Source organism: Podarcis vaucheri (assembly GCF_965113315.1).
Source record: "Podarcis vaucheri genome assembly, chromosome: 3".
In the NCBI taxonomy this organism is placed as follows: domain Eukaryota; kingdom Metazoa; phylum Chordata; class Lepidosauria; order Squamata; family Lacertidae; genus Podarcis; species Podarcis vaucheri.
The window spans coordinates 74,684,831-74,697,961 of record NC_138761.1 but is presented as its reverse complement, the minus strand read 5'-3'; the positions used below and the strand labels follow the sequence as shown (position 1 = coordinate 74,697,961).

The 13,131-nt window shown below is 48.8% G+C and overlaps 1 protein-coding gene across 3 annotated transcripts in view; it reads left to right on the top strand.

The window, feature by feature from the left end:
• NR2E1 (nuclear receptor subfamily 2 group E member 1) overlaps positions 1-13,131 on the top strand; it is a 29,031-nt gene that overhangs the window by 2,209 nt on the left and 13,691 nt on the right. For 2 of the 3 annotated variants that reach the window (XM_082216679.1, XM_082216677.1), the window contains exons 1-3: positions 5,734-5,776; positions 8,504-8,649; positions 11,745-11,832. In XM_082216679.1, coding sequence (XP_082072805.1) covers positions 5,737-5,776; positions 8,504-8,649; positions 11,745-11,832 — 274 coding nt within the window. In that variant the 5' untranslated portion in view covers positions 5,734-5,736. Of the gene's footprint in view, positions 1-5,733; positions 5,777-8,503; positions 8,650-11,744; positions 11,833-13,131 lie in introns of those variants that run through there. The other variant, XM_082216678.1, reaches the window with a different exon arrangement.

Sequence of the window (13,131 nt, the reverse complement as noted above, 5' to 3'; positions counted from 1 at the left end):
ACTCCGTCCCGGTCGGTGCATCTTAACTTGCCATAGATCCGCCTTAAGGCTCCAGAAATGATCCAAACGCAACGTTTTTGCAACTAGGAGAGTTTTATTACGTGGTCAGCTAGTTCTTTCCTCCAACCAAAAAAACAAAACCGGACTCTGTTCACAATCCTAACTGATATCAATAAACAAAAACCAAGCGCCGTTGGTTTGAATGACATTAGGTTGCTTTCTGGCACGACAGCCTTGATTTTAGGTGATTGGTCTCAATCTGCGGTTTGGGGGGGATTCAAATGGATTAAAAAATAATAATCAACCCACAGACTTTAAGCGGCTCGGCTCTATTTGGATCGTCCCCTGTTTATGATTTTGGGAACATTTTCTAATTCAGGGTATGCGCAAACTTGGTTATTTATTCTGCAGGATAGAAGCTGTGGCTTCTCTCGCCATTTCCCCCCTGGCGGACCCCTCCCCACTGATCCCTCTGGCCTTTACTCCCCCGCAGGACCTCGGCCCTGCCTTGAGGAGGACTGGGGCGATCTCCTGCGCCCCTTGGAGGGAGGGCGCCCCTCGCCAGGCCTTGGACAGCCCGTCTAGTCCCGAGCCGTGGCGCAGAAGCGGCCGCGTCTCCTCCGGCCTTTGGCGCTGGCTCCGCTTTCCCTTCCGCCAGGCTGGAGTGATGTCAGATGTGATCTCTCTGCTTGGGTGGTAACAAGACCCCGTCGAGGAGTCCTCGCAAAGCAGCCTAACTTCTTTCAACAGCCTCTGATGGTAATTACAGTAATCGAAGCTGCCATATATCTTTAAGCAATTACGAGGCGCGCACACACACACAAAAAAAGTGCCCCCGCCCCGGACGCCCCGTCGAGGGATGTTCCAAACGGTTTCCCAGCGCCGCCCGAGCCGCGTTTGTCTTTCCCGTTAGACTTCTGGGGCCTTTAAACAGGGGTTAATCAGTTATCTGGTGACCTCGTGTCAAGTTAACGGGGTCCCTCGTTCGCCTGGCATCCTTCGGAATTTTATTCTCAGCACAGGAGCCATGGTTGCTGGAGGTGGGGGGAGGACACATTAATGGGCTGAGAGACTGACACCCACCCTCTCCAAATGCCATTAAAATGGTGGAGGGGGTAAGCGGAGGGCAGGGAGCCAAAGTTTGCAGCAGAAGAGGACGGTGGCGAAGGCGAGAAAAGAGGCGCGGCCGAAGTTGAGACCCGCAGGGTTTCAATGGCGAGAGTTTTTAAGCTTCTCCTTTTGGAATTCGTAGGATTTAAACGCGCTGGATTGTGGCTGGGTTGCTCTCCCCCCCCCCCCCGCAATTATAGTAGGCTATTCTGTTGCCTATTTCGATATGCAAGGTTTAAGCTAGCAATGGAAGGAGAATAAGGAAATTAAAGAGACAGCGAATCTAATATCCAGCTTATCCTATCTCCTGTCTGAAGTGGGTGCCTGGTTGCCAAATAAGCAGGCATATTCAACGGGCACCAATACAATATAAGCACTTAAAATAGAGCAGAAACAAGAGGTCAGATATGGGCGTCGGAGAGAGGAGAAACCATACAAGAACAGAGCAGAATCGATCCAGAATCTGGAGAGGGCGAGCGGATCCGGAGGTGTTTAGAGGAATCCTCCCGGGCATTAATTAAGGCCATTAGTTTTTCCGCAGGCCGCGGAAAGAAATTCCGTGGGCGTGTGTTTCATATAAACAAACTTAATGCAAATAAGGAATATACAATGTGGTGGAATACGTGGGGGTCCCAGTGAAATTAAAAGTTAAACCGCGGCTGAACTGGCTTATCAAAATTGCACGCCTGTTCAGGGACGCTAAAACAGTTGTGCGTGTTCCGTTATTCTGTATTCGTCGCTGGAATATTTTGCCGCCCTCAATTTTCCTATGCACTTTTACTCTGGATTAGGATAGCAGAGCGGCTTACTCCCAAGTAAACGAACAAAGTTTTACCATCTTAACCCAGTGTGCGCGCGCGTATATGTAAAAATACACGTGGAAATAAATCCCTTTGAACTTAGAATAACTTTCTGCTCAGAGGAAATATTATTAGAAACCGGCTACAAGTATGTAATTGCACTTATCCTGCATCCAGCCCCTGAGGAGTAAATTGGGCTGCTCCGAAGTAAGAGCTATACATTTTTTAAATATTTAAATTTAGGAATTTAAATGTTTGTTTTTTTATTTATTCTAGATATACAACTAGGGGCTTTAATAGTTATACCTCAGGGTACTCCTAAAAGAGCTATTTCAGATTTTCTAAAATAGTTATGACTCTCAGGGTCATAACTATTTCCCTATTTTATTCCCCTTTTTCTTTTTCTTATCTTTTTTAAGCAAACCCCTAGAACCAAGGTGCTACGATTTGGGGAATGGTATCTCCAGAAATACTGGGAAGTAAACTGGTTATTTACTTTACACTTAATGTGATGTTTACCGCCCTCTGAATAGATTTACGACTGGATCCCCTGTTGGCTCAGAAGGAAATCCGATGGATTTCAACGCGACTGGAAGCTTGGTTAGACTATTTCTAGCCAGCGGCTCGCAGTCACAGGGATGGCTTTGGGTCGGACGCCTTGGGGGACAGAGCCACCAAAAGGACGCCCCCGTTCTGGAGAAATGTCGCGCCCTCAAACTCGATCCTCTGAGGTTTTTTTAACTCGGAAGTGAGCTCAAGGATCCTCCCCCCACCCCGTGCAGGGGGATCTCATCCTCGGTGGCGTGGCGCCTCCCGCCTGCACTTCGACGTGAAGTCCTATCGATCGGGCCTTTGAAATGGGTTTGTGGGGCAGAGACAGAGAGAGATGGGAAAGAGCGAGGCTGAGATGCGCGTCCTCTGTGCAAGTGCAAAAAAAAAAAAAAAAAAAAGAAAAAAAAAAGAAAAAAAAAGCGAGGAGCCGGGGCAGAAGCCCAGAAGGCGAGTTTGGGATTTGCATAAGGAGTTGCGCGCGTTTTGTCCGATTAGGGAGCGGTGACATCCAACGCCGGGGGATGGCACCGTGGCATGTCCGATTTCCTTGCCTTTTCCCCTCTTTGAGAGTGGAAAGTCCAACAGTGGCTGCCTGAAGGACGTGGGGGGGGGCAGAGAGAGAGAGAGAGAGAGAGAGAGAGAGAGAGAGAGAGAGACGGCCAAGAGCGGTGTGAGAGGCAGGGGAGGGGCGGGAGGAGGCGGGGGGGGGAGTCGAGTGCTCTCCCCTGTGGCCATTGTCTGCAATGCGAATTCCCATGCTACTCTTTTTGACGGGTCACTGGTGACCCAATAGGCAGGTGGCAAGGAGGGCGTGTAATTACACAGCTCCAGAAGCCAAGCTTGGCTCGCCCGGCTCTCCTGGAGATCGCTTACCTTCCCGCTCCCCCCCCCCCGCAAACCACCACCCACATTCACACAGCAGCCAAACTTCACTTTTCATCTCGAGGGGGAGGGCTGGAGATTCCTGAGCGTTGTCCTTTCGCCGGACCTGTTGTGACTGATTCCTCCCCCCCTCTCTTTCCCTCCTCCTCCTCCTCCTTGGAAGGATCCCTCCTCCCTCCCTCGCGCCCCCCTCTCTCCGCTTCCCAGCGCGCCCCACCACCTAATCCCCCTTCCTCCCGCCGGCCCCGCATATAGCAGCTGTCGGGTTTCATTTGGAGGAGAAGCGGGCCGCGGCTGGCAGCTTGCGCTGATTGGAGGCAGTCAAACGAGTTCTCCATAGGGGGAAATCATTAAGTTAACACGTTATCTAATGTCCCTATTGTCTGCCGGGGAGGCATTGTTTCAGGGCCCCGCCCCAAGCCCAGAAGCCAGGTCTCGGAGCAGCGCTCTCGCCGGCCTCGCTGCTCCAGAAAGCGGAAGAATCTGCTCGGAATTCCGTGCCCCCCCCCCCCGACGACGCCATTCGGGCAACCAGCCATCCCAGACACACACATAGGCAAAGGCTGGAAGCCCCGTCTCCTTTTCCGAATATTCCTCTTGCTCTCTGCCCGCTCAGCCGCAAAAAGATGGTGTCTTGCGCCTAAATCTTCCAAGTCCCTTCGACTTCATTGCGCCCCATCTTAAGAGGTTTACAGCTTTCAGGCTGCCCTCCCTGCAAACATATGCCTGCCCACTCACAAGGGAGCCCCACTGAGTTCAATGGGACTTACTGCCAGGTAAGTGGGGATTGGATTGCAGCCTAACTTGGAAGCAAGCCCTCTGCCGCACACCTCTGCTCTGCACCTGGGAAGTAAGCCACCTTGAACAGAGCAGGTCTTTCCTCTGGGTTGCAAATGTATGGGACCCGGCACGAATCCGATCCGAAGTCCTCCTCACTTTTTACAACGCCGTTATTATTTTATTCTAACAAATACATTTGCTCCAGAGCATGGAGTGAAGGGGGGACAGCTGCCCCCACAAAATCAAGTCAATAAATAAAAAATTCTTAACCAACTGACCAATTGCCTCGTAGATAATTCGGTTCTGCCCTCCCCAAAAAAACCTGCCCCCTCTAAAATAAGTCCAGGCTACGCCCCTGCAACCCTCTTAGGCGCAACGCAATCCTTCGAATGCCTTCGCTGTTTGCAGAGTGTATTAGCCCGCAGTACGCAGGATTGCAGTCTCCATGGGGCCTCCCGTTGTGGCGGGGCTGGAAGGGGCTGTAGCTTCAGAGATGAAACTGCCGCTGGGACATTCCCAAACTTTTCCTCGAGAACTACCGGTTGACCTTCGAAATGCTGCTCTCACTTTTGAACAGCCCGGTCCTAAGCGCCTTGAATTTTGCCGGCAAGTTTCCAGCGGCTGTAACGTAGCTTTGCCCACAATCGCAGGCTGACAGCTAAACTTTATCCCAAAGGCTTTTGCAAGGAGGGCTTGGGGTCCTCGGAAACGCCCCGGATGAAACGATGGTGGGCTGAGATGATCGACCAGTAGGTGCTGGTGCTTGCGGGTATCAGCTTTGAGCCTGTTCCTTTTAGTCAGGTGAGGACGCGCTTACTTGAGAGTAAGGACCGTTGGCATCAATAGGACTTTCTGGTTGAGAAAGTTTAAGAGTGTGGGGTGAGAAGAGAACTGGGGTGTATTATTAGGTGAGCGGTTCTTCTGCGACACAGAACATTAAGTCACAACCCACCTAATGCGAAGTTCCCGTTTCCTTAGTCCGCGTCTGTAAAGCACCGGCTGCGCACCAAAGGATGGCGCAGCGCAATCCTAAAGGTGTTTACTTAGGCAGTTTTCCCCAGAGTATGACTGGGCTTTGCCCTCGTCATCGGACAAGCCTCTGCCTGCTTTCTCGTAAGCAAACCCCTTTCGTTCCCTTAGGACTTAACACCTGACAGGTTTAGGTTTGAGCCTAAATGTCTTTAGGAATGTGCCCTTAATCGAAATGAAACCTGGTTGCTTTGAAGAGCTGTTCCACAGTGGCTGCCTCCGAGAAGGTGGTAGATTCTCCTCCTTTACCAGGTTTCAGTAAGAGCGGATTGGACACGCGATGCTCTTTCTGGTTCCTGCCAGTTCAGGATTAGATATCATTACTTCCAACCAGAGCTAAAAGAAGGCTGCATTCCCAAGCAAGTTTACTTGGAAGAAAATCCCCTGGGCTTCAATCTTGCTTCTGAGTAAACATGGATACACTGAACTATAAATTTGTGTTGGATTAAGGGCTGGGGAGGCACCAGTTCAAATCCCCACATAGCCATGAAACTTCATGAGCGACCTTCTGCTCATCGCTGTCTTTCAGACTAACCCACCTCGCAGGGTTGTTGTTAGAAAAATGGAGTGGGGAAAAGAAACTATGCACACTGAGCTCCTGGAAGTTAAGGCAGCAGAGAAATGTAAGACATAAATCAAATCCATGCTTGTTTGAACAAGGAGTAAGCCAGTGGAATTATTTCCTAGTCGCTTGGGGATCCTGTACACATTTGCCCGGAAGTCCTGCTGAAATCACTATTGCTTCATTCCCAGCGAACGTGCAGAGGCTGGGGGTGCAGGAGAGCTTAGGGTAGCAACACTAAGGAAGTGCAAGCTTCTGTTTCCAGAGGGGAAGTGAGGACTTCATGGTCTTGGAGAGGGTGGTGGTTGTCTTTAGATAGGCAAAGGCTTCTTACTTCACTTCCTCCACAATGTGATATGCCAACCCTGCTGTGTTTGAGGGTCCTCCTCCTGCTGAATGAGACTCCGGACTTCTGCCCCAAAGTCCTGCCTGAGTGTACCACCGTCTAATTCCCGCCCCCTCCAGCCAGAATTTCTGCTGCTACTCCTGTAACATGGCAGGAGAGGACTTGCATATGCTGGCCTCCTGATCAAAGCAAATGCAGCCAGAAATAAGTCCCTGAAAAGCTGGGTGCAGACAGTGGTGCAACAAGTTGATTTTATACTCTGGGCTTAATGTTGTTTTTTTAAGATGAGCAAGTGTATTACTTTAGTTGTGAAGCCCACAATTAACACTGACCTTCTCACCACTACCATCACCTCCTGGTCATTCCATGTTTTGTAATTGCTTCTACAATCCTAATATGTAGGATGGCTTTATTTTATTTTATTTTATTTTATTTTATTTTATTTTATTTTATTTTATTTACTGGTCACTTTCTTTTTTACCAAAGTAACTCTAAGTTATTTACAATACAAAACAAACAAATACATTAAAGTCAGGTTAAAATGAAACAAAAAAAAATCTAAAAGACAATTCTATTTTTAAATAGGTGGATTGAAACATCCCACTCAATCATGGAAGCCATGATAATGAAAAGCCAAAGACCTAAATGTCCCATCCCCCTGGGTGCCTAAAAGCTATGCAATGATGGAGCCAGGCAAGCTTCCCTGGGAAGAGATATCCATACACAGGGAGCCATCACTGAAAAGTCCTGCTCTTGTGTTGCCACCCTCCAGACCTACGAAGAAGAGCCTCACATGATGATCACAGGGTCTGGGTCAGTTCATGTGGGGAGAGGTGGTCCTTGAGATTTGGGGCTCTTGGGCTTTATACATCAGAACCAGTGCTTTGCATTGGGATCAGAAACTAACTGGCAGCCAGTGCAGTCGAGCCAGGATTGGTGCAAGGAAATAAACAACTATCTGACTTTTAGAAGACACCTGAAGGCAGCCCTGTATAGGGAAGTTTTTAATGACTGATGTTTTAATGTATTTTTAATATTTTGTTGGAAGCTGCCCAGAGTGGCTAGGGAAACCCAGCCAGATGGGTGTGGTATAAATAAATTATTATTATTATTATTATTATTATTATTATTATTATTATTATTATGTGCTCAGGCTATCTTGCCACAGTGAGCAACCTGGCTGCTGAATTCTGCACCAGTTGCAGTTTCTAAACTGTCTTCAGAGGCAGCTCCATGTATATGCATTGTAGTAATCTAACCGAGAAGTTACCAGAGCGTAGTCAACAGAAATCAGAAGTTTGTTGGAAGGCGTTCTGTGACCCTGAAGCCACTTGAGCCTCAAGTGACAATGATGGAACCCAAAGTAACCCCAAGCTGCTGCCTGCTCCTTCAGAGGGAGTGTAACCTCATCCCATCCTTCCAGTCTGGGGAACCATTCACTACCAGTGCCTCAGTCTTATCTGGATCCAGTTTATTGGCTCTCATCCAGTCCATTACGATTTAAAAAATGGAAAATAAAAAAAATAACAGCATGTGCATTTAAACTTACTTTAAATCACAGCACCACCATGACCATTGGAATAAAATGTGTCTGCTGCCCTGATGCTAAGCTCATTCACTTGGGAACAAGCACCGTTTTCTTGCAGAAAAGGGCAGCACTGTATATTTTTAAATGAAATTGGAAGCAGTAACCATGCCCATGCACCCTGCAACTCCCTGACTATAAATTTTAAAAAGAAGAAGGAATACTGATGCCAGTCCTCTTTGATGTGACAGTCCTCCATTCGTCTGTCAATCCCTGAGTAGAGAGAGCTAGTGCGGTGAAGTGGTTACAGCAGGCTTCCTCCTCATCCTTGGCCCTCCAGATGTTTTGAGACTGCAATTCCCCTCATCCCTGACCACTGGTCCTGCTAGCTAGGGATCATGGGAGTTGTAGGCCAAAAACATCTGGAGGGCCGAGGTTGAGGAAGCCTGGTTAGAGTGTCAGCCAAGCTCCAGGGAGACAGCTCAGGATCATGGGTTGGAGCCCCACATTGGGCAAAGATTCCTGCATTGCAGGCAGCCTCGTTAGATGGCCCTCGTGGTGCCTTCCAACTCAACAATTCTATGAAGTCTTCACCCAGCTATAAAGCTAATCTGGGTGACTTCGGGCCAGTCACTGTCCCTGAGTCTAGCCCTACCTCGCAGGGCGGTTGTGAGGATGAAACGGGGAGGGGGAGAACCACGTAAGCCGCCTTGGAGCTCTTTGGATGTTAGGTGGGGTATAAATGCCATCCTTCTCATCATCAGAGGACTTGCCTGGACTTGGGCCTGAGGTCCAGCTGCATCACTGGTTACTACTGGAGATGCCCCCGTTATCCTGGCTGTGATGCCCACCACGGACTTAACCATGCCAGAGGGCTGACCTTCTTTTCTCTCTCTTTCTCTCGCCTTCGCCCTCAGGCCGGATTTTAGACATCCCGTGCAAAGTGTGTGGGGACCGCAGCTCCGGCAAGCACTACGGCGTCTATGCCTGCGACGGCTGCTCCGGGTTTTTCAAGCGAAGCATCCGAAGGAACCGCACTTACGTCTGCAAATCTGGGAACCAGGTATTCACCCCCAGCCTCCTTCCGCCCACTTGCCCTCCGTTCGGGGCCAAAGCCATTCCTCGCTTTTCTGGGCGGGCGCCACCAGGGGAGGAGCTCGCGATCTCCACCCCCCGTCCAGTGGGGCGGGAGGTCGAGGGGGCGGAGTGAAGCCGGCTTCGGAGGCCGAGGAGTCTGGGGTGGCTGGAAGAGGAACAGCGAAGGCACCATCACGTGGAGGAGACTTAAGCAGAAGGGGGTCGGGAGGTTGGCTGCGGAAAGAAGGAGCTTCTTTGTAAGCCGCCTGGAGTTCCTGTCAGGGGAAAAGGCGGCGTCCAAATATTATTAGACGACTTCAGAATCCAGGCACAGGTCGGAACGCTCCCCAATAGAAAAAGAAAAGAACTCCCTGCAAATAGAAATCTAGTATAGCAGGCTGGACTGGAACATTTCTCCTCGTTTTCTACTTGCAGGAAATTTTGCTTTTTTTTTCAGAGGGGCTTTTAAAAGCAGGGCATCTAGCCTGCAGGATATTCGACCAACTTTAGGACCCCGTTTCCACCATCTAGTTCTGCTGCAACTGCAGACCAGGCCAGAGAGAGAGACTTTACTCTCCCGGAACGCTGCGTTGGGTGTTTTCCATCGCTGCTGTCGAGTCCCTTGTTCCTAAGTGTGCTTGGAAGATTCCTGGTAAACCATGGGATTTCCAACCACCAAGTTTAGGGTGGGGCTGCCAAACTCAGTTGGAACCAAATTTAATTAAAACTCCCATTGCAAGAAACCAAGCAGGATTTTTTGAGCATTTAAATGGCATAGTTACAACTTTGGTGGGGTGTTTTTTTGGTGGGGTGTGTGTGTTTTAAAAAAGAAAATCTCAAAAACATCCATATTTTGATCTCTCTTTCTCTCTCCACCCCCGCCTTTCCCCCCTCCGCAAAAGTTAAACAGCCCTCGAACAAAGGAGAAGGATTCTTACAAAATGAATGGAAGGATTAGAAGGGAGCTCGGGGGCTCGAGAACAATCCAAAACTCATTGTAAAACAAGCTACTTTAAATACTGAGCATTTCTTCATTGCCTCCACTCACAGGCCAGTGATCATTTCAGCCTCTAACAGCCATACTCACATGCCCATTATTCCCTGAGAAAACGGAGCAGAACCAGTTCCAAAGTTCCATTATTCCAAAGTAACCGATTACTGCTGTTGGACAGCAGCATGGGTACCAGGAAAGGAGCCCTGCTGGAAACCAAAGGGGACTTGCTTCTGAGTAGACATGCATGGGGTCCGGGTGCAGATCTTTTGCAAAACAACTCTTTTGCTTTGCATGCTTTGGCCACGGGGTGCGGGGAGAAGCCCTCAGAACAGAGTCAGATTTGCTTCCGAGTAGAAAGGTGCTTAAGATTGGGCTGCAAGCCACCCCCCTCTCGGTGCAAAGCTAAAGCAATGCTGGCAATTCACCCCCGCTCACAGTCTGGCTGGCGGCTCTCCCCTGCCTTTAACCGAGGTGTGGCAAATGGAGGTTTAAATGGGCGCAGCTCGCCTCGAATTGTGGCGCAGCGGTTGCATGTATAGATGAACTCCGGCCAAAATCCACCGGACCTTGCTTGGCCAGAGGATTGGAGGGAGCGTAGCTCAGCGGCAGAGCGTCTGCCTCGCACATAGAAAAATCCCAGGCGCAATTCCTGGTGTCTTCAGGAAGGTCCTGCCTGAAACTGGAGAGCAGCTGCTAGGCACTCTGGACAAAGCTAGACGAACCTGTATAATGCAACTGCCTCTGTTCCTATGGCTGTTCTCTTGGGTTGCAATAGGAGGAAGCCTTGTTTTGAGCCAAGTAATGCAGAGATTCCAGTATAGCAGGGGTGAGGAAGCTTAGCTGGGGCGCTCCAGATGTTGTTCAGCCTCAGCCAGTATAGCCATTACTCGGGGATGGCGGGCATTATGGTCCAGGAACATCTGGATGGCCACAGGTTCCCCATCCCTGAAACAGAGTGCAGTAGGGGAAGTGGTGCTTTGGAGGGCATTTAATAAAGGAAAACAGTTTCTTTTGGTGATCGTTAACGAGAACATCATCGTCTCCAACTGCCTTGCTCAAATAAGCTGAGGGATGCACGAAAGTGGGTTCAGCTTTGATTGCTTGGATTAATGTTCCCAGGCTAATACATCTGATATTACAGTGAAATAATACAGCGGGCAGCTTCGCCTTTCTGGTCCTTTGCTCGATTTTGAAAGGGAATGGGGGACTGAGAAATCAGAGGGCACAATCTAGCGAAAGTGAAGCACCATTGATTTCAGTGGGGGAGTAAAGCGCATGTCTACTGAGGAGTAAGTCTCACGGAGGATCCTTGGTCTTTCTCCTAACTAAGTAGGTATAATGATTGCAGCTTCCATCTAGCCTACTTAAAGGTGACTTAGAGGCACTTAGCTTTGGTTGGATCCTGACCCGAGTTCATACCAGCTCCCTCCGAGCCTGAGCCCTCAGATTTCAAACACCCACCCACAGCTCTGCAGGTGATGTATTCTGCACACCAATCCTAACCATAAGTGTCCACGCAATCCTATAGGACTGCACCCTCAGTCTGTAAAGTCTATTTAGTAGTCAGGTTCAGTTGAGGTCTGGACGCCTAGGGCGTCCGGGATTTTTATTTTGTTTTTCTGACAGCCACGTTGTTTGACACATAAGTCCTGCTCTTTACCGTAGGCGGTTAGGTGGAAATCAGTGGGAACATTTATTTATGACTCTGCGGGAAAAGCAAGGGGCAAGAAACCGAGGAATATGCGAGAGGAAGAAGATACCGTACTTTCTAGGGCGGCAGGTGGGAAGCTGGAGGATCGTGATCAGTCAAAGGCTCCAAGTGCCAGGGAGCTGTCCCGGGTGCTGAAGTCCATATAGAGATTTTAATGCTTACTCTTCCCCAGGGAATTTTCATAGACCCCTGGGAGGGCATCATTCTTCTTTTTCTGGCAATCATCCAGCACAGGTTCTAAAAGAAGTGAGAGTGGCAGAAGGGAGAAAGGGTCTACATATCTTAGTAGGATCCCCAGACACCTTCCTGTTTCAGAATTTCCTTATGGAGACTCACGTTTTGTCCCCCTTTTCAGAAATATGTCTCTGTTTTTTAGGGAGGCTGCCCAGTGGACAAGACGCATAGGAATCAATGCAGGGCATGTCGGCTGAAGAAATGCTTGGAAGTCAACATGAACAAAGACGGTACTTGTGCATCCTTCCTCCTCCTCCTCCTCCTCCTCCACCACCACCACCCCTAAAAAAAAAAAACCCAGAGAGAAATGGATAGCAAACATATCACGGGCTTGTGAAAACTATTGTCCAGAGAATGGATCTGTTCTTAGGGTTCCTATCAATATTGACAGTCTCCCAAAATTCTCTTCCTGTGACCCCTTCTAAGTAACTATCTTTTCACTTTACAAAGCTAAACCTCTTAATCTGCCTATATTTTTGGCTTGCAAGTAACTGTCCACAATCAGACCCTTTTAAAATACAACTACTGACGAGGAAAATGATTGCTATCCTAAATGACACTTTTAAAGGCTGCAATCCTACGCAATCTTGCCTGGGAGTGAGAATCACTGAACTCAGTGAGACTTATTTCCAAGCAGACATCCATGGAAAAACTGCATACAAATAAAAAATGAAGAGCTCCCAGGTATGTCAGTAGGACCGTATATCAGGAAATGGACCCAAGAACCTCAAACAAAAGCTGTTAAATGTCTACACTGACAGGGTCCCAGAATTCTGAACAGTCATCCTTCCAGCAGGGCACAATTTCAACTTATCCTGGCTGATAAAGAAAATTCAGCTGCCCCATCAAGCAAGCGATTGCTACTCACAGGGTATGCATGTGCAAGTGCATTGGATGCATCTACCTGCAGTCCAAAGATCTGCCTTTCCGATGCGCATATTGGTTATAGATGCCGCTGCACATAGGAGAGCCAACATCTTAATCGGTGATAGGGAGCCTTTGGATCTCCAGATGTTATTGGACTAGAAATCCTATCAGCCCTGACAGCTGGCCATTCTACTGGGAGCTGAAGCCCAAAGATATTTGGAAGGTCCTGGGTTTCCCATCCCTGATGAAAATGAGTGGGTGTAGATTGGCAGGGACAATATGCACCTGTGCATCTAGAGGAGCATCATCTAACTGATATTACATTATTGCTGCATTAGTGTTGATCAGGTTTGGGTTACCTTTGGCCTTCTAGATGTTGCTGAATTACAGCTCCCATCATCCCTGGCCATTGGCCATGCTTCCTGGAGCTCATGCAAGTTGCAGTTCAGCAAGCTGTGGACGGCCAAATGTTCCCCACTGCTGGTAGATGAAAGTACATATCTTCATTTCCCTGAAGTTGTCCTGGTAATCAAACACTTCTTTTCTCCATGCTCTAAAATGGGGCTAGGATGCTTTACTTTTCCCTGTGTCGGGCAATTAATTTGAATTAGAGCTACAAAAATAAGAGATTCTCTGCTGCTCATATCAAAGTGACAATAATC